This window comes from Lissotriton helveticus, chromosome 5_1 (assembly GCF_964261635.1).
Source record: "Lissotriton helveticus chromosome 5_1, aLisHel1.1, whole genome shotgun sequence".
Classification (NCBI taxonomy): domain Eukaryota; kingdom Metazoa; phylum Chordata; class Amphibia; order Caudata; family Salamandridae; genus Lissotriton; species Lissotriton helveticus.
This window is the reverse complement of record NC_136065.1, coordinates 133,533,666-133,560,776: the sequence shown is the minus strand read 5'-3', so window position 1 is coordinate 133,560,776 and position 27,111 is coordinate 133,533,666. Positions and strand designations below refer to the sequence as shown.

At 43.5% G+C, this 27,111-nt stretch overlaps 1 protein-coding gene across 1 annotated transcript in view; it reads right to left on the bottom strand.

The window, feature by feature from the left end:
* Window positions 1-27,111, bottom strand: part of KCNT1 (potassium sodium-activated channel subfamily T member 1) — a 739,470-nt gene that overhangs the window by 176,666 nt on the left and 535,693 nt on the right. Inside the window, exon 18 of the mRNA XM_078640347.1 lies at window positions 25,359-25,597. Within this exon, the coding sequence (XP_078496473.1) occupies window positions 25,359-25,597 (239 nt within the window). The remainder of the gene's footprint in view (window positions 1-25,358; window positions 25,598-27,111) is intronic.

The following is a 27,111-nucleotide window of genomic DNA, read 5'->3' as shown; positions in this document are numbered from 1 at the left end:
GGGGGGGGGGAATCCATTTGAAGGTCTTGCGAAGGATGCAGAGGGTGTTGAAGCAGGTTGAGGTGACGACGTTGATCGGTTGGGTCATGGTGAGGGAGGAGCCGAGTATGATGCTGAGTTTTCATGCATGGTGCGTCGGAGTGGCGGGGTTGCCGAGGGCAGTCAGCCACCAGGGTTGTCTCATGCTGAGGGTGTGGATCTGAGGACGAGGACGTCTGTCTTCTCTGAGTTAAGCTGCAGGCATCTGCTGCTCATCTAGGATGCGATGCCTTTCATTCCTAGATATATTTGGTTAGAAGGGAAGGGGTAACCCCTAATTGTATGAAAATGTACACTGTATTTATTGTGTTTCAAAGGTAAATAAACCATTCCACTGGGAACACATGAAAACTGTGGCACAATACTGTACACTGGCATCTCAACGCTGATGTATATACTGTCAATGCAGCGAGTTTGCCTAAACTCAGCTCGTCCCTGGATGGCAAGGTCTCTGCTACCTTGTCACCATATACATTCTGACCTTGGTCATTCCTGGAGAAGATCTGTCACAGTTGCGCCAACATCAGCTAAAGAAGCCAACTCTGTTGCATCAGGCTTGAGAAAAAAGAACTGCTGAATATTTAGGCTGGGCTCAGTAGAAGGACATTCAGGAAGTATTCAGACTACTTTCTGACCCACAAGTAAACGCTGGAGGGCCGTACCCTTCTTCACGGTGCAGCTGAAGGCAAAGGCCTGCTTGTTACAAATAACTACGTAGAAGATTCTCAAGATGATGAACAGCACTGAGCTTGGCCTTAATTGATCAAGTAAGAACTGAGAGCCATCCACCTCATGGTGATGCAACATCGATATGATTAGGACCTAATAACTGCAATGGTGGGAAAGGTGTGTACCAACAGTGGTGCTGTCTGTTTATCCCAGGCAAGACCTGGATAACAGGACTCTGACTCATGCCATCCAAGCATTGCACCATTTACAAAGACATGCACAAGGATTGAGCCCCCCCCTGAGCAGGAGTTGTATATGAACTGGTTCTTCTGGCTCCCCCGGTGACTGACTTGTCTGTGCACGTAGTTGTTGCCCTTTTTCATATTTTCTATTGTTTTTGTGTGACTTCCTGCAATTGGAGTTTCCTGCTGTAAAAGCACAGTCCTCAAATTACATAGATTGCACGCAAGTAGGGAAGTGTAATAGTCATACTGAAGAAAAAGTCCCTAATATTGGGACTGTTGTGAAGTATGGGAAAGATAATGTAATTGAAAATTCAATTAGTGGGGAAAATGTTAAAATGTATAAAATCAATGCAAATGTTTATAATGATACAACTATACATAAGAGCTAGGGCTGGCTGGAATTTGCGTAGTTGTGCTATGCAGAGCTCCGTGAAATGGCAAAAAATCTCTGCGGGAATGCAGAAATTCCTCGAACATGCGGAATTGCTTGTTCCGCCCGTTCGCTATGCTTTTTTCCTGTTCGCGAACGCTGTTTGCATTGTCAGGGGGAAATATTTCGAGAACACGCATTTTGACATTTCTTTGTCTATTAACATTAGCACTGTATCCTCATCCTTATCTTCACTTCTTATAACTAGATTTGGATTATTGCTGATAATAAGGGGCAATCGCATAGAAAGGGAAAACTGATAGAATTTAGAAAGGTAATACATATAGGGAATGATAGATTTAATATTCCTAACTCCACATCTACGTACCTTGAAAATATATGTACCACATACATAAATATATGTAGAGTTAAGTCTAGAAAATCTAGACTTACTTACCAATCAATATTTTTTTCTATACTTTGTCCTTTATATTCTGTCTCACCGATATAGTGGGTTCGATATTTAGGGTGCACACCCTGTGGTGGTACTTTAAGGCACGCTGCCACACATTACTATGGCACAGGCAAGCAGATACCCTCCTATGACATTAAGTGTTTCATTCATTCAAATTAGCAATAGGTGGACTTACTTTGCAAACAGCATCCAACTTCCGTTACGCCCCCGAGTGAGCGGAGATTTGCCTTGTTTCTCCGCCTTCATTGTGAAAGACGGAAGGGGCAAATCTCCGCACATTCCATGGGTGGAACGGAGATGTCCGCCCACCCCTACTATAGACCATGGGTACTCGCAAACATTTTCATAGGGGTCACAAAGTACAGTTTGTGGTGTGACCGAGGGCCGCACTGATGACAGCAGGGTGGCGGGTGGGGGTTTGGGTGGGTAAGGGATTGCGAAAGGAGGTCTAAAAATATTTTAAATACACGGGCAAGCATTTATCTGCAGGTTAATAAATGCTTGCCTGTTGCCTGTTTATTTACAATTTTTGTCTTAATATTGATATTCAGCAACTAAACAGCAGCTCGTGCTGTTTACTGGTCGCCGCACATAAAGGTCAAGAGGGCCTCAAGCGGCATGGGCCGTACTTTGAGTATCACTGCTATAGAATATGGTTTTAGAGAAGTATTGTCTCTAGCCAGTGAAGGTAGAGAGAGTGGAATAGTTTCCGTCTCACTTCTCATGGGTGGGCATAAATCTGTTATTCAGTCATAGAAGTAAGGATATAAGTGCCAACATTTTGCTCCTTGTTAGACTTGACAGCCTTAGTGTGGTCTTCTGCAAACTTTTTTGGCTTCCTCCCCCACTTTAGCTGATCTCTCTTTGCTGGACTTAGTACTCTGCACACTTTAACACTGCTAACCAGTGCTAAAGTGCATGGGTTCACTCCTGAAAATATGGTAAATTGGCTTATCCCCAGTTGGCATGAATAATTTACTTGTTAGGCCCTAAGTAAAGTGGCACTATATGTGCCTAGGGTCTGTGTTGGAAAGTGGAATATTAATAGTGATAAGTAGTGACACATCACGAATAATAAAGCCACATGCACAATAAAAGGTTCTGTTAAGGTCTCAATAAATTATTCCCTTGCATAACCCTTGGTAGCTGGCATCGTGCAGGCAGGCTCAACTTAGGAGACATGTATTGAAAGCATTTTAAAAAAAACAATACAATAAATAAATAAAACACAACACACAATAATAATCCAACTCTAATTTATAAAAATTGAGTATATTGTTATGCACAAATATACCCCAAAATACAATGTAGGGAACCAGAGATCTGAATTTGTGAGGAATAAAAGTAAAACTAGCGCTTAGAAGAAAATAGCGCACAAAGGGTTAAAAAGGTCATGCTGGACAGGGGAAAAGTCTAAGTCTAGAGTCCTTTACACTTCCTTCCAGAAGTGTTTCTTGATGCAGGAAAGTGGACTACAGACCCAGCCAACGGGTCAAAGGTCCTGTTTTGCCTCTTGGGGTCTTGGGACAACAACTCACACAATGCGCCTGCTCAACATTTGGAGTTTTTTTTACAAATGTTGCTTCAAAATTAAGGAACTTCTTCCTGAAGTTCCTCCTTGAGGGTTCAAAGTGTCCACAACACTAATCCAAGGGTCTAGAATCTCTCAGGTGATCATTGGGATGTTGGGACTACAAGTCCCACAATGCACCTGTATTCGGCCATTCCTCTCATTACCTTTTGTGCTTTTGATGCAAGACCCCATTTGACATGCTGTGTCTCCTCTGGTTTATAGGTAAATTCAAAGGTGATAATTATCAGAGCTCCAGTTCGTCAAAGCCATGGCTCCTGGACCTAGGCTTTTAACTATTATATAAAATGGGTGAAAGCTTGAATTAGTTAAAGGATATTGCTCCTTTAGCATGCTAATTCATCATTTCTAACCTGGTACAAACAATCATCCATCATAATAAATGCCAATAACTATAATATGCAATGCACTGACACGGTTTATTGTTCAGTTTGGTGGGGCTTTCTGCTGAATCTTTGCTAAAAGCATTTTCATGTAAAGTTGAAACTATTTTAATCATGCTGAATTCCTTTATATTGGAAATCTGGTACAACAGGTAGATGTGGTTGACTGAGGGGCACTATTTACTTTATGTGCCTTGAAAAATAGTACTCCTTAAGCAGTACTTAATTTAAGCTGATGGTTGCAGGTGGACCCAACCGGCACTCATTTTTGGGCAATGGCGCTTATTCTTGCTCATCAAGCTTTGACCCTGACCAAGAGACAGAGACAACATACAGCGGGGAAAAGAAAGTGGAAGAAAAAGAGAGAAAAACTGTGACAAAGGGAAAGTGCAGGAACCTGCAGGAGTGAGATAAAATGGCAGGGAGCGATGCTGGTGCTGAGGCATGAGGTGGAATCAAGACTACGCTGACTTATTAATAGGCACCCCGACTTTCGATAATGGCGGCCCGTGGCACCTGAGCAAAACTTTAGGCCTGGTACTTATTTTTTAACAAATTAAGCATGTTCCTCCAGTGCTCTTGAAGTTGGAATTTGGTACAGTAGAAGTTAGTGCTTTAGTCAATAAAACAACTCTTATGTTCTGTTCATATTTAGACACAGCAAAACCAGGTACATTAACATATCATCATAAGAAAGAGGTTTTTAAACCCTGAGGGCTGTATTCCAAGCCTGGCAAATGTAGAGAAAACCTTGTAGCCGAAACAAACTAGTGGATTTACAGGATGGCACTGACATGTCCATAAAGTCTATTAAGACCTTTCCTGCTGACACAGTTTCCCCTGAAAACTAGCATTCTTAATAACATATGTTGAATTGATGGGCTCTTATCTTGAGTTGAAGACACAAAGATCTCTAATCGACCACATACGGTCCCCCTCATGGTGGAGTGTTATGGTATTTACATTGATACATGTATGTGGTATTTGTATAGCGCAATACTAGCCAAAAGGCAGCAGAGTTCTGTGCAGGGTCAATTTAGACATAATAATCCAATTGCTCTGACTCAGTTGGATGAGTCAATTAGGGATAAGTTTAGTAGACTCTGTGGTCTTGACAATGAAACCTTTGAGAACATAGAGCCTTATTTATGAAACCCTGTGTCACATTTACGCCACTGTTCCATCACTTTTGTGACGCAGTGGCAGCGTAAATAATGCGCCACGTTGCGCTATATTTACAAAGTGACGCATCTAGGCAGACGCGTTGCTTCGTGAACCCCTGCGCTACATTATATCAGCGTCATGTATAATGTATGCAGGGTGGGCGTTCCCCCGCATCAGAGCCTCATAGAAGATCTATAATATTTCAGTGCGCCAATTCTAGGATGCCATTGCATCAAAACAGGTGACGCTGGCCCTTTCACATGGGGCTTGCTCCATGTGAAAGGACACATTGCTGGAGTTGCGTCTGTTTTCAGACACACCCCAGCAATGCGTTACTTTTGCGGCTACAGATTCGTCAGTAATACTAACGTATCTATGACTCCTTGCGACATGATGCACTGTCCTGTAAATACGGCACATCCATGGTGTCACAAGGAGGGCGCACTGAGAAGTGTTGAATCATTGCTTTGTCACAGCGATACAACACATCTCATAAATAAGGCCCATAACCTGCATCTGTCCCGCTTTGAAATTCTTAAGAAAGAAATGCTTAAAAGCAGGCTGTAAAAAGATGAATGTAAAGAAGTTGCAGTTTTTTTAGACTGGGTTGTCTACTAAAAGCTGTTACAGTAGCGCACTATCTTGGGCTACCTCTGGGGCACTGATCAGACTGGTGATTTCCAGGCAAAACGTCTTGGTTAATGGTTTAAAGGGGAGTCTGGGTGTCCTGTTTTGTAGGTATTGTGCCTGCGTTTCAGTGCGCAGCACTGATCGCACAGCACGAAACCTCATGTAGGGGGTTCTGAAAGCTGACCACACGCTTGTGGTTTTGCTTTCGCCAGCTGCAATTGGCTTTAGCTTGCGTTTTAAAAAAAAATACAGCACACAATTGGGCAAAGTCCGGTGCATGTCCCGCATTTGCTCCCCCCACGTCCAATTGGTGTCTGTTACGCACACAGGGTAACATCTGGTTTGCATTATCGTGCCCAGATGCGTGCACGCTAATGCAAAACACATGGTTCGCTGTGGCGCACGCGCACGCACCACTCGCGTGCTTGCCGCCATCACGGCAACAAATTGCTGTTTGGATAAGCCTCGTTACTGAGGTCTGTCCGGCTGCTGAAACTGAAAAGGCAAGTTTTTTGGATAAAAATCACGTCAGCCGAATTCCACATTTCGGAAGAAAGCGGCTGTTCCTTGTGGAAATAAGACTCTTTGTTCGGCAGCAAGAGGGGTGCAGTTATTTTTTTCTAAAGGAGAACTTGAGAAGTGCCGTGAAACTGATCCTTTCTTCCTAAAACCAGCTGTGTAGCTCTGGGTGATCTGAGCAGTAACACAGTCAGTATGTCGTAATATCAGATGATCCTTTTCAGTTTAATTAATATTAAGTGGACTGCCAAGCAGAGCAACAACTCCAGGTTACAAACAGGAGCAACTGTCAACCAATAGAACCCCAGCACAATACATAGCTTCCCCACAGAATACTAAGAGTACAGAATTCCACCAATACAGCCTTGCAACAAGCAGAGGCAAATACAACCCAAAATACTACATAGGTTTTCCCTTTAAAAGAAAGATAAAATATAAAAAGAAGAAAGAAAAGGAAAAATAGGAAAAGAAGAGAATACAGAAAAGGAATAGAGAGAAAAAAAAGGATAGAGAAAAAATATAGAAAAACAAAACCCCAAACTGTAAACCAATACTGTTACAGAATAACTAAAAGAAAAGAGTCTTAAACTCTATACCTATGAGGAATTTTCACCTCACGAGAACTACGCCTCAGGACAGGTTGTCTCGTACAATCTTCTACACCATCACTGTCACTTTTGCGGAGTAAATAATTGGACTGATCACTTTTCACCAAACGACCCTTATTCCACCAATGTCCATTGAGGAGTTTGACAGAATTTCCCCTAACTTCACTGACTTTGACTGGTAGACAAAATTTAGAAAACCCCTTCTTCACATGTGTAGGCTTCTTAATGGAAACATAGTCACCAGGATTAATATCCACATCTTTAACACATTTTTTTTTCCAAAATACATTTTCTGTTTGCTTTGCACATGCTCTACTCGATCTCTGACCTCTTCATCATTCCATTGTTTTCCTTTGATCCATTTACTCATCCACCCAGGACAAGACAATGTGGATGCTCTTCGACCACGTAAAAGCTCAAAAGGTGACACACCCGTAGTTGAGTGAGGAGTAGTTTGATAAAACCAAAGCATACTCCTCACTGAACTGCTCACAACACATTTATTCGACAATGCCCACTGTATACATTCTCCCAAAACCCTGTTCATACGCTCGACCAAACCATTTGTTTGTGGGTGGTACAATGAACTTTTGAGATGCTTTATGCCACACCTTAGCAGGTAATCCTCAACCTCTGAAGAAACAAATTGCGTCCCGTTGTCAGTAACTAAATATTCTGGGAATCCTTCCTTCAAAAATACATCACTGAGAAATTCAACAACCGTACTTGCACAAACTTCTCTCACAAACTTTACTTCGGGCCATTTCGAGTAATAATCCATAAGTATCCATAAGAATCCCATCCTCGTCGCGAAGAAAAGTATGTCGTAATGACATGAAGACAGTCATCAGATGATTCCTTTTCAGTTTAATTAATATTAAGTGGACTGCCAAGCAGGGCAACAACTCCAGGTTACAAACAGGCGCAACTGTCAACCAATAGAACACCAGCACAATACATAGCTTCCCCACAGAATACTAAGAGTACAGAATTCCATCAATACAGCCTTGCAACAAGCAGAGGCAAATACAACCCAAAATACTACATACTGTTTCATTGTAGCTGGATTCATGGGCAGGGCCGGACTGGGAACAGAAACCGGCCCAGGCAAAGTGCTCGGCCGGCCACCCCTCCCCACAAGGGGGGTGGGGGGGAGGCGGTGGTAGTGCAAAAATGGCCCTGTACCAAAAACGGCCCCCAGGGGCCAGAAACCGGCCCCAACCCGTGCGGCGCACCGGGGGATTGCCAAGTGCCCGCTATGGCCAGTCCGCCCCTGGCAGAAACCCCCCAAAGAAACTGGGGCGACGATTGAGGAGGGGTTGCGAAACACAAAGGAGATGGCACATATCATGGTTACCGCACAGGGCTTGCCCGCGTCCCCCGCCCCCTCCGTGCAGAGGTTTGTCGAAGTGCCCTTGTGGCAAAGGGTGTTCAAGTGTTGGGTTTCAAAATGTACGTAAGGCAGGGTATGTCCATGCTGCCATTAAAGTCCGGGTCTAACAGAGGGAGCCCCCTCTTGAGAGGGGTTTTGCTGCAGCAATCCAAGATGGCAGATTTGTTGAAAAGCTGTGAGTAAACTGACAGTATTCTCGGCACCTTTTCATAAAAGCGATTTGTGATGGCTTCCATCATGTCATGTGGCGATCTGAGTTAGTTCCGTCATTCCTTACGTAATATCTCGTTTGTCAAACTGTAGAAATTTTGCTCGTTTTGCATCATCATTTTGCATCATCTTGCATCATTTTGCATCATCTTAATCAGTCTGTGTTGTGTAATTGTTTTAGGGGTTCACAAGCATTCCACACTTCTGGCAAGAGTTGGCAAGCCTAGACCTGTGCAGCAGGATTGCATAAATTAACCAGCACCGTTTACAGTGAGCGGACAGATGTAATCGGCCGTGTTTATTCTAGTGCTGGAAAGATGCGTTGCAAATGTTCCTGGATTTATGGCACGGTCTAGAGTTCTGTACAGTTTACTTTGGTCGATGACAAAAACTTGATAGGTTTGCTAAAGTACCAATCACTCATCCATACAGATACTTACAGACCCACTCGCACACACATGCAACCACTTAGACATCAACTGACAGGCTGAAACAGAAATTCACAAAACCAGTCACTCACCCATACATTCCCTAAGACACCTAATCACTGACTTATACAGTCAGTCATGCACCCACAGATTCATATATACAGGCCATCATACACCGACCGACTGATTCATCAATACACCTTGCAATATAAATTTAACACTCAAAACTTTTAAAAACACTCACAGTCTGATCTAAGGTTTTAAAAATTTTATTTCTTAACTAAGACGTCCTTGTAAACGTTTTTTTCAGTAAAAATAAATCACCAGTAGGTAGTCATAGTTATGACCTAGTTTCCATAGGAAAAACGACTTTTGTTTTGCTAATAACTTTAGCGCTGAGTGATGAATCCTCACTAAATTTTCGAAAGTAGCACATGCTCACCTATACACTCACTGACACAAGCACACACTCACTCATATCCACTCTTACATTCAATCACTCACCCATACAGTTACTCTCATGCCTCATCACTCACCTATACTGCCTTTCACATACCCAGTTACTCACCCATATACCACTGACACATGCACTCAATCACCAACACAGCCATACATGCACACACTCACTCACCCATACAGCTCTTCCCAAACATACTCACTAACCCATAGAGCCGCTGACTCACCCACTTACTCTTCCATACAGGCAGTTACACACCCCTCACCCACCCACACAGACACTCAGACACCCATAGAGGTATTCAGATAACCAATCACTCACCCATACATAAACTCACAGACCCACTCACACACCCACACCAACTAACAGACTGAAACAGAAATTCATAAAATCAGTCACTCACCCACACATTCCCTAAGACACCTAATCACTGACTTATAAAGTCAGTCATGCATCCACAGATTCATCCATACAGGCACTCATACACCCACTGAGTCACCAATAAACCCTGCTATATATATTTAACACTCAAACTTTTTAAAAACACTCACAGTCACAGGATGGTGTCATCAATGATGTCATTTGAGATGTCATCAGTGATGTCACAGATCATCTCATCAGTGATGTAATATGTGAGTTCGTAGGCAGTGCTTTGCTGGGGCATGAGTGAAATGTCAGTCTAACTTTAATGTCCCTGTAACCTTAATTTTTTTCAGTGTATTTCTAAGGTTTTTTTAAATTTGATTTCCTAACTAAAACTTCCTTGTACCCTTTGTTTTTTTCAGTAAAAATATATCACCAGTAGGTAGTTATGACTTAGTTTCCATCGGAAAAACGCTTTTTGTTTTGCTAATAACTTTGGCGTGATGAATCCTCACTAAATATTCAAAAGTAATTTGCCAGTCATATCAGCTGCTGCTTGGAAGGTTTTGGGGAAATTCAGCAAGTGGGGGCCAAGAAAAAAGGGTGGCCCCAAAACGTTTTTCCTCATTTCCCATATGGATTTTGGACAGAACTACAGCCCAAATCGCTGAACAGCATTACAACAAATTTGGCAGAAAGCTAGACCTTGGTTAAGAAAGATTGCTTTTTGTAATTTGGTTAAAATCCATTCAGTAGTTTTGGCATAATTAAAGAAAAAATATTTATGCATATCTAGGGATGCAGATCAGGCAGATCTCATGATGAGAGCTTTTTGACTGCTACCACTTCAACCAGGCAGCGGTGGCAGCCATCTTGGGACTCGGAGCTCAGCCCAATTCCCCCAAAAAGCAACAAAAAAAACAGAATGGGGCAGAGTAGGAATACCTTGACCCCCTAGGCCTGGTGGTGGGGTCCTGCCGGGACCACAGCTGGAGCCCAAAATAGTTTTTTAAAACCTTTTGCCGCAAATTCACATAGGATCCATGAATCCATGGGAAAAAAAAACCAAGTGCAGTTTCCAGTCCTTGTTTTTTTCATCTCGCCCCGGTGGGCCAGGTCCATGAGGATTATAATCAATATCATTTGGGGGTGGAGGGGTATGCGTGGCCCCTCTGCCGGGGTGATTTCAGCCCGGGGCCAGCCTCATTGGAAATTGGGATGGGGCATGCAGCCCCCCTCGTGGGCCGATTTTGGCACCAAGGACCCCATCCCCTGGGCCATGGTGAAAGTTAAAGAGTGGGAGAGGGGCACGCAGTCCCCCTACCTGGGCCGCTTTCGGCCCTAAGGCCTCATCCACCTAGACCTAGTCATCTTAGTAATGGGGAGGAGGGTGCATCGGCCCTTGACTTTGGAAACAATGGTGGTATGAGGACAATAAAAAAAAAAAGAAAATGAAAGAAAAAAAAAGAAGCCCAATTTACACCCTGAAAGTCCAGCAAACTACTGTCCAATCTCCCTACTTCCAGGTCTTAGCAAAGTGGCAGAAAAATATATCAACAAATGTCTATCCAACTTTCTGGATGTTAACTTCATTTTGCATCACACACATGTGGGCTTTCAGACAAAACAGTACAGAAACGGACCTTCTGGCTGTCGTGGAAGAGTCCAAAAGGAGACTGAATCAAGAGACCACAGTAGTGATCACGCTTCTGGATCACAGTACTCCCTTAGATACCATGGACCATCCCTTGCTCCTGGATAGGGTGGGTAAGCTGGTATCACAGGAAATGCTCTGGATTGGGTAAATCCGTTCTTGAGAGGATTAACATTTCCGGTCTTTGACCAAGACTGTTTGCCAAAAATCATACCTGCTACTTCTGGGGTCTGGCAAGGTTCCTCACTCAGTCCAACCCTGTTTTACATATACCTGTATCCACTCGTGGACATTATAGTTCCCCACGGAATTTCCATAGTTTCCTATGCGGATGACATCCAGCTGGTCTTCTCTCTTGCTCCAGACTCAGATCCTTCCTTAATCACAACACTTGAACCATGCCTGGAAAAGGTGGCCAGCTAAATCAATAAGTCATGCCTTAAGCTCAATGGAGCTAAAATAGAATTCATGATTCTGGGAAACAACTCTGCCATTAAACAAATTCCAGGCTGACCTACTAGCCTCGGCTCCCCACCTGTCCCTAAGACGGCCATAAAAAGTTTAGGGATGTGGTTGAAGAAAACTTTAACTATGGACGCCCAGGCTATTAACATTTCTGCTAGTTGCTTCGGATTGCTAATGCCGTATAAGATCCTGACCCTGCTTTTACAAAATTTAAGACAGGTGGTAGTACAAGCCCATGTTCTCTCACGTCTAGACTCTGGCAATTCATTATACTTGGGGTCTCTTAAAGGAGTGACACACAAACTGCAGGTAGTTCAAAATGCGTCTGAACACATGTTATTTGGGATTCCCAGAGCACATCAGTCAGACAGGGCCTGGGAGACCTTTACTGGCTCCCCATTACACAGAGAATAGAATTTAAGTCACTGTGCATTTTACATCGTGCTCTGCAAGGACATGGTCCACCTATTCTATGCCAGTTCGCTTCCCCTTGCCTCGCTAACAGACCACTACGGTCTTTGAACCTCCATTTGGCCACAGCCACCAGTGTTAAAAGAGCAAGAAGTGGAGGACGATCTTTCAGCGTCAATGCAGCTAAGCTCTGGAACTCTCTTCCGCTTGCTATTCGAGCAACAGATAATGATCAGTGCTTTTGAAAAGCCCTTAAAACCTGGCTCTTTAAATAATAACCGTCTCTAGATGCCTTCCTGTTCTGTATGGTTCAACCTCTTTGAACTCAGCGCTGGGATGCCTTTGGGTCACCATGTGCTTTATAAATCCTATAGTATAGTATAGTATAGTATAGTATAGTATAGTATAGTATAGTATAGTATAGTATAGTATAGTATATGATAGATAGCTAGACAGACAGACAGACAGACAGCTAGACAGACAGACAGACAAATAGCTAGACAGACAGACAGACAGACAGACAGACAGACAGACAGACAGCTAGCTAGCTAGCTAGCTAGAATAGACAGACAGACAGACAGACAGACAGACAGACAGACAGACAGACAGACAGACAGACAGACAGATAGACAGATAGAGAGATAGAGAGATAGAGAGATAGAGAGATAGATAGATAGATAATTGTACTGTTTACAATTTGTTTTCACCTAATGCCAAAGAATATGAACAGTGACACCTTACACAGCATGTTTCTGACTTTGTGTAGAAAAAAATCAACAGGATTCAACATCTGAAAGCAATGTTGCCCCTAAAAGGAAGAATCACTGCTGAACAGTGAGCTGTATGAGAAGACAGCGATGAGTTGTGGCTCTGTTATTGTGCCATTTCAGTGTGCAATGGAAGGGTGCATCTGACAGTTCTCTGGAGAAACAACATGCTCTGCTATTGATATGATGCTGCAAATTAGAAGGAGACCACAACAAACAACAGAAGGTTCGAACCGAAAACATGGGCACAGAAGTGACAGGTGGTGCCTGCGTGGGAGGAATAATCACAGTGGGGGGGGATCCTCCGGAGACTGCAAACAAGAAAAAAACAGCAGGAAGAGCTGAGCAAAGTGAAAAGGGTGACTAAAGAGGAATGGCGAATGTTGAAACTAAAACAAGGCAGCAATGCCACAAAGCCGAGAAAGAGTTGGGAGGAGAAAATGGACACCTAACTAATTCTTTCCCCCAGCTCCGTACAGCCCCCTCGCTGGCAGACTCAAGATCTGGCCATTGGATGGATACACCGCACCCAGATACGGCAAGAAAGCGGAGATAAAATTATCTCCCTATTACCTAGCTGTCGCTAATACCAGTTAGCGACAGCTAGTGGGAGATAGCGACCATCTTGGGCCCCACTTTGCATGTCAGTGATATTTATCACTAATGACATGCAAAGTGGGTGTGCCAAGATGTTAGCGACTGGAAACAGTCGCTAACATCGCTATCTCCTATTACCAACTTTTGGAGATATTTGCGCTAAGCGCGAATATCTCCAAAAGCTAACACCTGCCCCAGACCAGTTCTTAGCCATGTTATCCAATGGTAGGTGGATAACATGGCTAAGAGCATTAGCTCGGTAATGCATGAATATCGCTGACTTTTCAGCGATATTCATGCATTTCAGCCGATTTTTATCGCTTAGGAGATATACCTTGATAATAGCAAGGTTCCTAAGCGATAAAAAATCGCCGCAGCTCGGCCATAAAAATATTGCCGCTAAAACAACATAGCGATTATTATCGCTAGTTGTTGGTAATATGCCCCGTGGTTTGAGGTTCATACTCAACATCAGTAGACTTTAGACAGCGTTCCTCCTAATATTCTGGTGTTAATTAGAAAATCCTACCGCAGTAGTGAAACACATACAAAATCAAATACGCCTGTGAGTAATCGGTATTAAAAGTGCATCAACAATTCAAAGGCACAGGGCGTGACGGAACTGCATATTTCAGAGGCCACAAAATGATGGACATACCAGCAGGGGTTCAAACTCTTTAAAAAATAATTGATCACTTGATATGTAATATAATAGTTCTTGAATATATTATTTTGTTGAATACAGCCACATTATCCCTGAGACGAGGGTTGTAGCTCCGAAGGCTAGCACTTTGCAATGCCACAGATTGTGGTTCGCAACCACATGGATACACTAAAGCATTCTAGCACTTTTTGTCGAATACTGCCATCACAAATGGGCTGTTGTGCATTTTGAGACCAACAAAGGGAATACAAAGGTGGTCTGCTTTCTCTTTGAGAACCAGACTGGCCCCATCTTTGCAGGCTATATGTTATGTCAGATATCTGTCATTTATGTTTTTCTGATGTTATTGATGTTAGGATTATTTGAAAATGGCTGCACGATTTGAAAGGTTCACAGGTCGTGTTCAATGGCCTCCCACACACCCACGGTCAACGGTCTCTCATAGAGCGCCTTTGTATGCCTCCTTTATCATGAACACTATGGAACGACGGGATGGACTTTAGGTAGTCTCATGGGCAGCTACGACAATGATGGTTGCCATGGTGACATTTTCACAGTTCTGGGAAAAACATATGCATACCTGTCTTGCTTGGCTGTTCACGTGGTTGGCAAATTAAAAAAATGTCAACCTCGTCCTTGTACCATTTTCTTGTGCTAACCCCATATTGTAGTAATGAAGACGATAACACATGGGCAAAATAGGGCACCAAGGTTTATTCTTTGGAACTTAGAATTTAAAAATGATGGTCACCTAGTAGTGGGCACTTGCTCTTTGTGTGAAAGGAGGATTTCACATAGAGGTGCAAATTGTCTTGGTGATAGTCCATGAATAAATAACGAGGTTCTATTATTTGGTAGATTTTATGCTTTATTATTATCAACATAAGAAAATAAATTTTATTGGGGAGCTCAAGTCACTATTTCCCTAAGAGGGACAATGACGTTTGATGCAATAAATTAGCAAATGGCAATGATTTTTAACAGTAAATTACATGGAAATCATTCTACATTAGAAACAAAAAAGGTTTTATATCATTGGTAATAAAATTATCATTCATCAAAATGCTGTTTGTACCATAGTACAAAGAATGGACACCATGCATATGTGGTGAGATGTCAAACTCAATGATCGGTTCATCCAGGAGAGCGTAGTGCTGTGAGATACGTCTTCTTAGTGCTCTACTTTGAAATAGTGTAGTTCATGCATAGCAAACCAAATTGTAAGATGGTTGCTTTGTGTTACAAGAAGAACAATTGATGGACTGAATGCTTGTTTTTCGGTTGACGGAGGGATTGGCCTGGCAGCTCGGACTGGAATTGTCCCCATGGGGAGCAGGGTCAAGACTGATTTGTATATGGCTGGGTCAAACCTTGGGTGGCATGGTGAGCAAAGGAACAATGTATTTAACCCAGATCTGTGACAGGGGGTGAATTTCTGACAATCTTCAACATTCCATCCATCATCTTTTTGTGTTGCTTTGTGTTACAACATTGACCTGATCGTAGGGGCAACAGTTACTCAGATCACACATGCAAAACAGAAGTCTGCCGCCATAGTGCAGGCCTCTCAATGACTTACATTACATACGGAAATCTATTCTACCTCACTTGTGCACCTGTACTTTCATCTGCTTCCAGGTGGTTTCTTGATGTGAATGTTAATGTTAAGCCATCTTATACAGCCACTGATACCCAGAGGAGTCGGGGCGCTAGTTCTAATGAAATCAGGATGCAGGTCAGCAAACGGCCTAGTTGTTAAACAGCAATGATTTCCATTTTTTTCCTGAAAGAGAGCAGACCAGAAATGAATGAAGAGAGGTAGGGCCCGATTCACAGAACTAACTTAAGACAAAATCCTAAACTTACTACTTTTGGTATTCGCAGAAGGTATTTAGTAGTAGTAAAACTGGGATTTTATCTTAAGTCTGTCCTAAGTCTGTCCTAAGTCTGTCCTAAGTCTGTCCTAAGTCTGTCCTAAGTCTGTCCTAAGTCTGTCCTAAGTCTGTCCTAAGTCTGTCCTAAGTCTGTCCTAAGTCTGTCCTAAGTCTGTCCTAAGTCTGTCCTAAGTCTGTCCTAAGTCTGTCCTAAGTCTGTCCTAAGTCTGTCCTAAGTCTGTCCTAAGTCTGTCTTAAGTCTGTCTTAAGTCTGTCCTAAGTCTGTCCTAAGTCTGTCCTAAGTCTGTCCTAAGTCTGTCCTAAGTCTGTCTTAAGTCTGTCTTAAGTCTGTCTTAAGTCTGTCTTAAGTCTGTTCTACCACTTTTGGTATTCCCAGAAGGCATTTAGTAGTAGTAAAGTTAGGATTTTGTCTTAAGTTTGACTTTAGACAGTCTCAAGACAGTCTTAAGACAGTCTTAAGACAGTCTTAAGACAGACTTAAGACAGACTTAAGACAGACTTAAGACAGACTTAAGACAGACTTAAGACAGACTTAAGACAGACTAACTTAAGACAGACTTAAGACAGACTTAAGACAGACTTAAGACAACATCCTAACTTTACTACTACTAAATGCCTTGTGTGAATACCAAGAGTAGTAAGTTTAGGATTTTGTCTTAAGTTAGTTCTGTGAATCGGGCCCGTAGATCATTTCATGTCTTAGCTGTACCAATGGTGAAATTTCTTCCACCCCAATTAGATTGTTTAAATCTGGGGACAACCAATTTTCTTGCAACCGCTGAACGAAGAGTTCTATTGGGTATGTACCACTTGAGCTTCTGTCTATGATGAACAGGGCGATGTTGTGAAGACCTTGAATGCCATGCACAGAGATTTAAACGTAATCCTATTCCTCAAGTGAAGCTAGTGAAGTTCCTTGATTTCTGCTTTAACAGAGCAGAATTATGGCTTTTAAGAAAAAAGTCTGGAAGGGGCATTCTGTAGCTTATTAAGATGCTGCTGCTGCATTTGTTAAGATACAGACTGTTACAGTAGTCCAGTCTTGATAGGATAAGAGAGGACACCACTGTTTCTTGGGATTCAGAAGGAATTCATTTTAATATCTTTTTGACCATCCTTAGAATATAAAAAGTAGAAGTTGTCAAGGATTTGCCTAAGGGTGGCTGAAGTTGGCAGAGGGGCACTACGCTGAATTCTGCGGTGTTGCCTAAAAACTCAGTGGAATTCTCCGCTCCGCCCTACGCCAGACCTCAATTTACCTCTGCCGGCGGCATTTCCTAGACTCCGAGTCCTTACTGACTCTGGGCTGCCTCCTCGGTGCAAGATTCTTCTTCAAGTGCTGGCAGCTGTAAAATGGAAACCCCTTCCTGCTAGACTCGCGAGGACTGCGCATGTGCGCACACGGAGAATGGAGAGGCACACGTGCGCATGCACAGTTCTTGCAAGTCCTGCAGGAAGGGGTTTTGCTTTCACAGCTCAGGAGTCAAGACTGAAGGAGAAGAAAATCCTCCTGCACCAAGGAGGCAGCTCGTGCACAGACAACGCCTCGCTGAGATCCAGGTGAGGAGGACTCGGGCAGGGGCTGGCATTTAGGAGTGCGAGGCAGGGGGAAAACTCAGAAGTGTTTTTGCCAACTTCGCACTCCCAGTGGATTGCGGAGTTGGAAAAACTCTGTAAACTCAGCTGTCGGAGTGGAGTTCCCCACCCACCCTTAGAGTTGACCTGGTCACCAAAAGAAAGATTATTATCCATTAGCACTCCTAGGTTTTTGACTTTCCTAATGTGAATGAGCAAAGAGCCCAGTTCGACAAGCCACCAGGATGGAGACCAGAAGGTGGGATTATTGTCAAATACAATACCCTCTGTTTTATCAGAGTTCAAATTTAAGCAATTGTTGCTCATCCTTGAATTGATGGCCAGCATACAGCCATGAAAGTTCCTACCCATGTTAATGTCCTGATTTGTAACCGACACAACAATTTGTATGTCATCTGCATACGAGGTCAAGGGGAAACCAAAAGATTTAATTATAGGTGTCAAAATTGAGACATATGCATTACATAGGGTCGAGCTGATTGAAGAGCCCTGTGGAATCCCACACAGGAGAGAAAATGCTCAGAGACTAAGGAATCTAGTGCCACAAACTGTTTCCTGAATGACAGGCAGAAGCCCCACAAAGTGAGCGCTACCCTCTGAATTCCAATGGAGGCTAGACGGTTCAACAGAAGATCATGGTGGACCGTATTGAAGGCTAAAGAGAGATCCAATAAGATTAAGGCAGCCTTGCCTCCAGAGTCTAATGTCTCTCTGATTTCTTCAGCAGATTTAATAAGCGTGGATTCAGTGCTATGGCCATATCTGAAGCTGTATTGGGTGTTGTCTAAAAAACAGTTATTCTGAAGAAAGTTGGCTATTTATCATTGTTTCTGCCACTTTAGCTGGCATAGGAAGTTGGGGTATGGGTCGAAAATTGTTTAGATCATTAGGGTTGAGACTAGGCTTCTTAAGTAGAGGAAGAATTGAAGCTACCTTCCAGAACTTGGGAAAACCTCCAGTATTAAACATGGTGTTCAAGAATGTGATAAGATTATTGGCCACTAGTTCAAGGACCATTTTCACCACAGAAACGGAGCCCAAGTCCAAAGGAGAGCTCGGCTTGGCTGAGAGGATAAGGTCTGTAACCTAGCCTGAGGAAAGACAGGCACCTTTAGAGAAAGTGAGCTGAGGATGTTGGACTGTCAGCACCAGATGATAAATGACTTGGGAAGAGACTACAGGTGAATTCATTCTAGGGCAGTAGATGTCAAAGAAAATCTGCTCCACTTTGTTCTGAAAATGTTTAGCAATACTATCGCACAATGACTGATTGCTAGGGATGTTGATCATACAAGATGTAGTTAGTTTCCTTACCATAGTGAAAAATTCTTTAGAACAGTGAGTACCTCTCTCAGGGCCAGATGTAGGTCGCCCAATATCGGTCGGTAACGGCTGAAATTACCGAATTTCGGGCATTACCGACCGGTATTGGGAATTTGTGATGTAGGAGGCCAAAAAATACCGATTCAGTAAATACGAATCGGTAAATACCGAATCGGATGTTACCGATTCGGTATTTACCGAATTGGTAGATGATATGTAGCAAGCACAATTAAGAGTGAATATGTGCATTAAGGATTCGGTATTTACCACCAACTATAAGTTGGTGGTAAATATCGAAAACATTAAAAAAATAAATTTTGTGATTTTTTCAACTGTGCCATGTGGCAGACATACAGGGCATGTGTGTGTGCCACATGTGCACCCATGCACTATACAGGGGTGCAACAGGGTGTCAATGTGACACCCTGCCACCCTTGTAGGTCTACCCCTATTACCGATTCGGTATTTACCAAATCGGTAATTCTCATTCATTCCTATGGGCCTCCAGGCCCATAGGAATGAATGGGGAATACCAATCGGTAAATACCGAATTGGTATTCACCGAATTCTACCGATTCAGTAAAATTTACCGAATCATTAGCTACATATCACTTACCGATTCTAAAATACCGAATCGGTTAAATTCGGTATTTTAGAGTCGGTGAATGATATTTACCTACATCTGGCCCTCAATCTTTTTCCTTCACTAATAGGGGTTTATAAGAAGAAAGGCAGCTTTTGTAAGGTAAACAACCTTTACAACGCAACTTTTACCACGCAGTGCCTTTATAACGCAACTTTTACAACGCAAACCATTACAATGCATTGCGCTGGGGGGCGCTCTAGGATAGGGAATAGGTTTAATGTACTATCCAACACCTTCCCTACCATCCACGGGGACTGGAGTTGGAATAGTAAATTAAACAATTCACTATCCAGCGCCTAAAAGCACTATGCGTTGTAATGGTATGTGTTGTAAAAACCGCGTTGTAAAAGCATGCGATGTAAAAGCATGCGATGTAAAAGCATGCCTTGTAATGTCATACATCCCTTTTATAATGATCTTTCTCTAACTTATCAACCGCTTTCTGCCACAGGCGCTCTTGCCAATTACAAAAGTATTTCTGTTTTTTAAGGTTTGCACAGTTGCATGGCACTGAGGGTGAATAAAAATGGCAAGAGTGTTTATTAGTTTATGGTGCTACTGCTGTGCCCTAGCTGTTTACATATCATCCAGGTATACAGGCTGTGAGGACACAAGATTCTTCTGAAAAACAAAAGAATCAATTTTATTCCAATATCTAATCTTCAATTATAAGAGTGTTAATAGCAAATGGACTGGATGCAAAGGCCAAGTTAAATAAAACAGCAAAATGGTCAGACCACGAAAATTGAGAAGAGAGTGAATAGAAAATCTGCCTTTAAGCATGTGGCCCGCTTCATGTGTGGGTCCTTGCACCAGTTGAGATAACCCTAAACTGTCTAATGCGTCAACGAATCACACAGAATACAGGTCTGTCACCGCTTCCAGATTGAAGATAAAATTGCCCAACATAATGAAATTGCTTGTATAAAGCCCATCTTCCAAAAGAGGATCCACACTGATGATAAATGGAGTCCTTGGGCCTGGGGGATGATATACTGAGATCCCTTTGAAACAATGATGCTGAGTAAATTGGATGCAGAAGAACAAGGCTTCAAAGACCCAAGAGGGAGCGACGCAGAAAGAAGTAGAAAAGGATTTGCAAAACATAATAGCCTGGCCTCATCCTCTTTTTATAGATCTATCAAGTGAGTAATAAAACAAAGCCGCAGGGAGGGGTGGGTTTGGGTTATATCAGATCAGGACCTGAAGCAGCATCCGTCCATGTCTTGGTTACAAACAATATTTCCAAATGCTGGCTGACTATGAACGCAGCACATTCTGTTCTATGCTTTACTAGAGATCTGGAATTAATAAGTGCACAATTTAAAGCTTAATACTCTTTTTTAGTGATTTAGCATTAACGGCGGGCTTCGGGAAGGTGATATAAGTATATGTTTCTAGAAGCAACCTTGGTAATGGGGTGTTACAAGCAGGACAAGAGAGTTGTAAGGACATAAACGGGGAAAGAAATGATAGCAAATACAATCTGGGAGCTTACCCTTACTAATATAAGCATGTAGCTCGGAACTCGAATCATGCAGACACTCTCCACACAAAACAAGCATTTACAATGCAATGGTCTCGTCTTTGTTAAAGTTAGAGCTATTGGCATTGCAAATGGCATTTTTTTCATTTTTTGTTTTTTTTTAAACATAAATAAATTGTATTGTCATTTACAATGGCAATAGGTGAGTAGTAGAGAGTATTAGCACACACATAGAGAGCCCAACACACACATAGAGAGCCCAACACACACATGCAGAGCCCAAAACACACACACAGAGCCCAACACACACACAGAGCCCAACACACACACAGAGCCCAACACACACACACACAGCCCAACACACACACACAGAGCCCAACACACACACACAGAGCCCAACACACACACACACACAGAGCCACACACACACACACATAGCCACACACAGAGCCACACACACACACACACACAGAGCAACACACACACACACACACAGCCACACACACACACAGAGCCACACACACATAGAGCCACACAAACACACACAGAACCACACACACACACACACTGACACACACAGAGAGCCACACACACAGAGAGCCACACACACACACACACACACACACAGACACACACACAGAGCAACACACACACACACACACAGCCACACACACACACAGAGCCACACACACATAGAGCCACACAAACACACACAGAACCACACACACACACACACTGACACACACAGAGAGCCACACACAGAGAGCCACACACACACACACACACACACACAGACACACACACAGAGCCACACACACACAGAGCCACACACACACAGAGTCACACACACACACAGACACACACACACAGACACAGAGCCACACACACAGACACAGAGCCACACACACAGCCATACACACAGAGCCACACACACAGAGCCACACACACAGAGCCACCCCCACACACACAGAGCCACACACACACACACACACACACACACACACACAGAGCCACACACACAGAGCGCAGCCTACGCTAGCCGAGACCTAAAAAGTGGCCCCTGTTTCCAAATTGTTTTGAACTTGCAAAGAAACTCTGTATAAGTGTTTTGTAAGATACTGAAGGCTGCACTGACTTGAGCTTGGTGCAGACAATGTTTTTAATATCAGGGAAATCTATGTAAAAACCTGCCCAGCACACCATAAAACTGGCCCACAGACAACCCAAATAATGGTCCAGATTCTAACAAGTCACCTCAACCTATCGGGCACTTCCTGGTTGTCTTATGGCCAGGTCTGCCTTGCACAAGAATAACGGGGAGAGCTATTTACAATATGAAGAACATGCGGTGCCGTTTTCGACACAGGGGCACAACAGTAAATATTTACACACACAATGCAGAAACGGAAACGATTCACAGTCATACTTTTGTTAAGGTATAGAAAGTACTGCCATGCAACTTCCTATCCTCTAGGGATTTAACAAGGTGTGGAAATAAAAATCAAACACAGAAGGCAGAATTACCTAAGAAATGTCCCTTCGGTCAGTTTTAATAGAAAGGAAAACTTTTCTCGGTGGCCGTTGAGAAAGGGACTTGGGATTCTCACGGGTGCGTCTTCCAGCCTTTGGGAACCTACGGCACTCTACCCACAGACTGGGCAGCAGTCGGGCACGAAGGCACAGTATAAGTCCTTTTTACAGTGCCTTAGCATGATTATCCCTTGTTCCAAATTTGCAGGTTGCATCCTTCCAGGGGCTTTGTGTTGTCAGCAGGGCAACAAGGAGAGAAATAACACTTCCCTTACTTCTGACTGGAAGAGAGGTTGAGTTTGTAACAAGACCGGAGTTTCTGATGCAAGAATGCGTTCACCTGCTCTGTCCTTCGGACTGCCAGCAACGGCGACCAATCACAGTAAAGAAAGCTAGCGCAAAGGTTAGCCGGGCATGTCTGGTTTTTAAAGAATCCATCTTTATATTATTATCGTTCCAAAAAAGCGTAACTTGATATGCTGAAAAAAAAATCTACCCCAGAACAGAAGCACTAGTAGCACTGTGCCTAAACAACACACGTCAGTGTGAACGCGGTGTTCATTAACTACCTGAAAAATATGAACATTACCGATAAAATAGCCCATTACTGGGTTGAATGTTCAGGTGGAGTGTTAATGTCGTATTTGGCCAGCTTCTCAGAATTTATGTTGGTTTCTAAATGGACTGTACGATTATAAAGTTAAAACAAAATAGAACATGCGGCAAAACATCCACCTGTGGGTGACATGCCGTCATGCTGTGGCGCGTGTCACAGGACACGCCTAATTTCTTCCACTTCCGGCATCGGAACCACAGACTACCAGTCACGATTCCTAGCCGGGCCTGAGAGGAGAGGAGGACTCGCTGTCCCTGTGATGCATGTGACAGCAGCAGCAGTGATTGGGCGGGGCTTGCGCACAAAGGAAAGAGAGGAAAACAACACAGGAATAAAGAAACAGGAAAAGAGCTGGGGAAGAGAAATCATGCCGCACCGCATCAGACTAACACAAGCAACAGTACAACCACAATGAGTGGTATTAGGAGCAGCACGAGAGAGGTCACCTGCAGGTCAGTCCGCCAGAGGAGTAGCTGGGAGGCACAAGCGTAACATCTGCAGAGCTCCTATAACCAGCAGCAGTCAGTGAGTGTTACTGTTAGGAGTGTTACTGTCAGACGGGTCACTCTGTCGGAGCCAGCAGTCGCTGCACCGCCCTCTCCACTCGCAGGCCAGAAAAGGATCTCCAAAACGCCCCGGGATTTTCAGACTGGGGGCGTGTTTTTCTTTCTCTCCTCTTCCCATTGGCTGGAATGTAAAATTCCAGCCAATGGGAAGAGGAGAGAAAGAAACTAAAAAACACACCCCTCAATCCGAAAAAGACGGGGCTTAAATGGAACGACAAACCTCTTCTCCAATGCCTGGCCTCCGTTTAGGAAGCCAGCCAATGGAGAAGAGGGGCGGGTTTAAGCCCCATAGTCTAGAAACATAAAATGTCACCAGCGAGACTGCGCAAGCGTAGCCTATGCAGGCCGAGACCTAAAAAGCAGGGGGACTGGTGCTGAGCGCAGTCCAAGTTCAGATAGGTGCAGAGGGGCTTGCCTTTGGCACGCTGCAACTTAACGTTCACAACAATACACAATGATTTGAATAAACTATAACCAGTGAAATATATCATTAAAACACAACAGTATGTACGTAAGAAAATAAAGAGGTATAGTTGAGCCCAAACACATGCTAAGAGACCCTAAGTTGGGACAAATTTACATTTCACCCGGCCAAAATGAATCAAGCTTACAAACTTATTGCTTCCCAAAGGCTGCAAAGTTGTGCAAACATCCCAAAACAAAAGCATCTAAAAACCTTTTTTTGCAAGATAATTTTGTCGATAAATGTGACTTTTTACAGTACATAGTTTTTTCAGAAAGAACTACTTTTTCAGCATTATTTATTGCAATTTATTTTTACCAGAGTTTTCAGATCTCAAACATCAGTAAAAAAGTTTTTTGCATAAAAATCATTTCACACTCTGGGCCTAATTTATGAGGACCTTTGCACCGTCGGAACGCCACTTTTTGTTATGTTCCGTGGCGCAGGAGTCTACTCCATATTTTTTTTTTTACGAGGTAGCACTAAGTCGGTTTTTATGGCTTAATGCTGCCTCATAAATATGTCCCCTTCAACGCTGCTTTCTGCGTTAAAGGAGCGTGCAATGGGTGTTGCTGGGGGAATTCCCAGCAACATCCATGGCATTTTGATACTACACCAGATTTACGAGAAATCGTAAATCTGAAGGCAGTGCCAAAAACTTTCAACTAACCAGGGGATGCTTAAGGGAGGCACAACCCAGGAGAAATATATTTATTTCTCCTTGATTTTCCTTTTTCAATGTGTGCTTCAGAAGCCTATTGTGATTGTTTTTGTGCGCCATGGTGCAAAGGTGCCTGCGTTAGCGTATGGCAGCCTATTTCGCGCCGGTTCAGGGGAAAAGGACAGAAATATGCAGTATCTCATTAGATAGAGCACATTCCCGCCCTTTTCTTTTGCTGCAGGGCAGTGCAGCAGGATATAAATGAGGCCTTATATGTGCAACTGAATAGAATGAAAAGCGCATCAGGTAATTTTTAGGAAGATGTCCTAACACGTCACCATTCCCATTACCAGTGTCACACCAAATTATTCTAATTTTCGTCTCTGCAACCCGAGTCACGTAACAAGCCATGCAATGAAGTAAGTTGTACGAGTAGGCCAACATGTCAAAGGAATGGGTTATACTTTGACTTACCCATGCTTGCAATAATACTGTGTACAGGTAGCCTCGACGGCCCATCGTACAGTCCACTGCCTGAAAAACCCTTCTTCTTCTGCTTCTCCTCCTGCTTGAATATGAAAGCTGAGTTCTCCTCTTTGGTGATGTTGATATAGAAGCAGGTGTCTGAAGCCGCCATGATGTGCCTGGGCCCAGGGTTTAGGAGAATGCTCTTATTGTCTTCCCTCCTTGCACCTATCAAGCATACTCCATACCTAAATCCAAAAATGTAAAATCCACATTCAAGGCCATGTACAAAGACAATAGAAAACGGTGACTATGGCAAACAAGCTTTGGATTTCATATCCTAGACATCAAATCTTGCTAGATTGATCCTGCTAAAATCCATTCCACTATTACAAACAAGAAACCTAGGGATACATTTTTGTTTCATTGTTTTTGAACCCCACACGAGAAAGCGGAAAAATATGAGTAGTGTATCAAAAACATTGATTTTGAGACATATTGGGACACAAATGGGGTTCAATTTCTAAAAGATTTGTGAAGGTTCTCAGAAAAATGAAAGCCAGGTAGGACGGTCACACTATCATGTTGAAAGATTTACCTAAAAAAGAATTGCATCCACCATATCAACCACCACTGCATCGTCAAGGTCAGTACCTAATGACAATGAACAGTCACAATAGGAAAGAGTCCTATATAGCAGCTTGTTTATTTTTGGCACAGTTTTGGTTCATTACTCAAAAGTGAAATTCTTTCTGCATCTTACCGCACATTCTGAACTACAACTTTATTAGAAAGTGACATACTTTAATCTGCGCATAGTAACAAGATGAGTGAAGATGTCAGGTAGATTCTATCAGGTGGTCCGGTCCTCCTGTTCCTCTGGGGTTGCAGAGGTTCCAACCAAAGTTTGGGTTTTGTTGAAAGAAACAATAATTCAATTTTCCACCTCGAGAACAACAATGACACCAACTCCACCACCCTGATTGACAAACTCGCCAACCTCGAACTCAGACAGCTCGGCACAACGCCCACCAACTCCGCCACCCACACGCTTGATCCCATCTTCTCCGCAAGCTCCCACGTCACCTTCAACCACACCACCGAACTCCACTGGACCGACCATCACTGCATTCACTTCACCTTCCGGAAACCCACCACCACACTCAACAGATCCCCTACCGCAGCTGGAGCAAAGTCAACGTAGACCAGCTAAACACCACCCTCGCCCGAAGCCTTTCCGCCGAACCCACCATCGCAAGACCTGTGCGACACCCTTGTCACCTTCTTCCATCGCAAGATTCCAGACATCCACGACAGCTTCAACAACCGGGCCGCCCCGACAGCTACCGACACCTCAGACCCCATGGCCACCACCCGCATCGATCCCCTGCTCACCTGGACCAACATAAACGACGACGACACCATCAAAATCATGAACACCCTTCACTCCGGCTCTCCATCAGACCCATGCCAACACCAAATCCTCAACAAAGCTAGCGCCACCATAGCACCCCATCTCTGCAAAGCCATCAACATTTCCTTTGAGACGACGACCTTCCTGGAGGGCTGGAAGCATGCCAAGATCAACGCCTTACTCAAGAAACCCAAGGCGGATCCGAAGGACCTCAAGAACTTACGGCCCATCTCCCTGCTCCCATTCCCGGCGAAGGTCATCGAGAAGGCCGTCAATGGACAACTGACCCGCTACCTCAAGGAGAACAACATCCTGGACCTGTCCCAGTCCGGGTCCTGCAGCAACCAC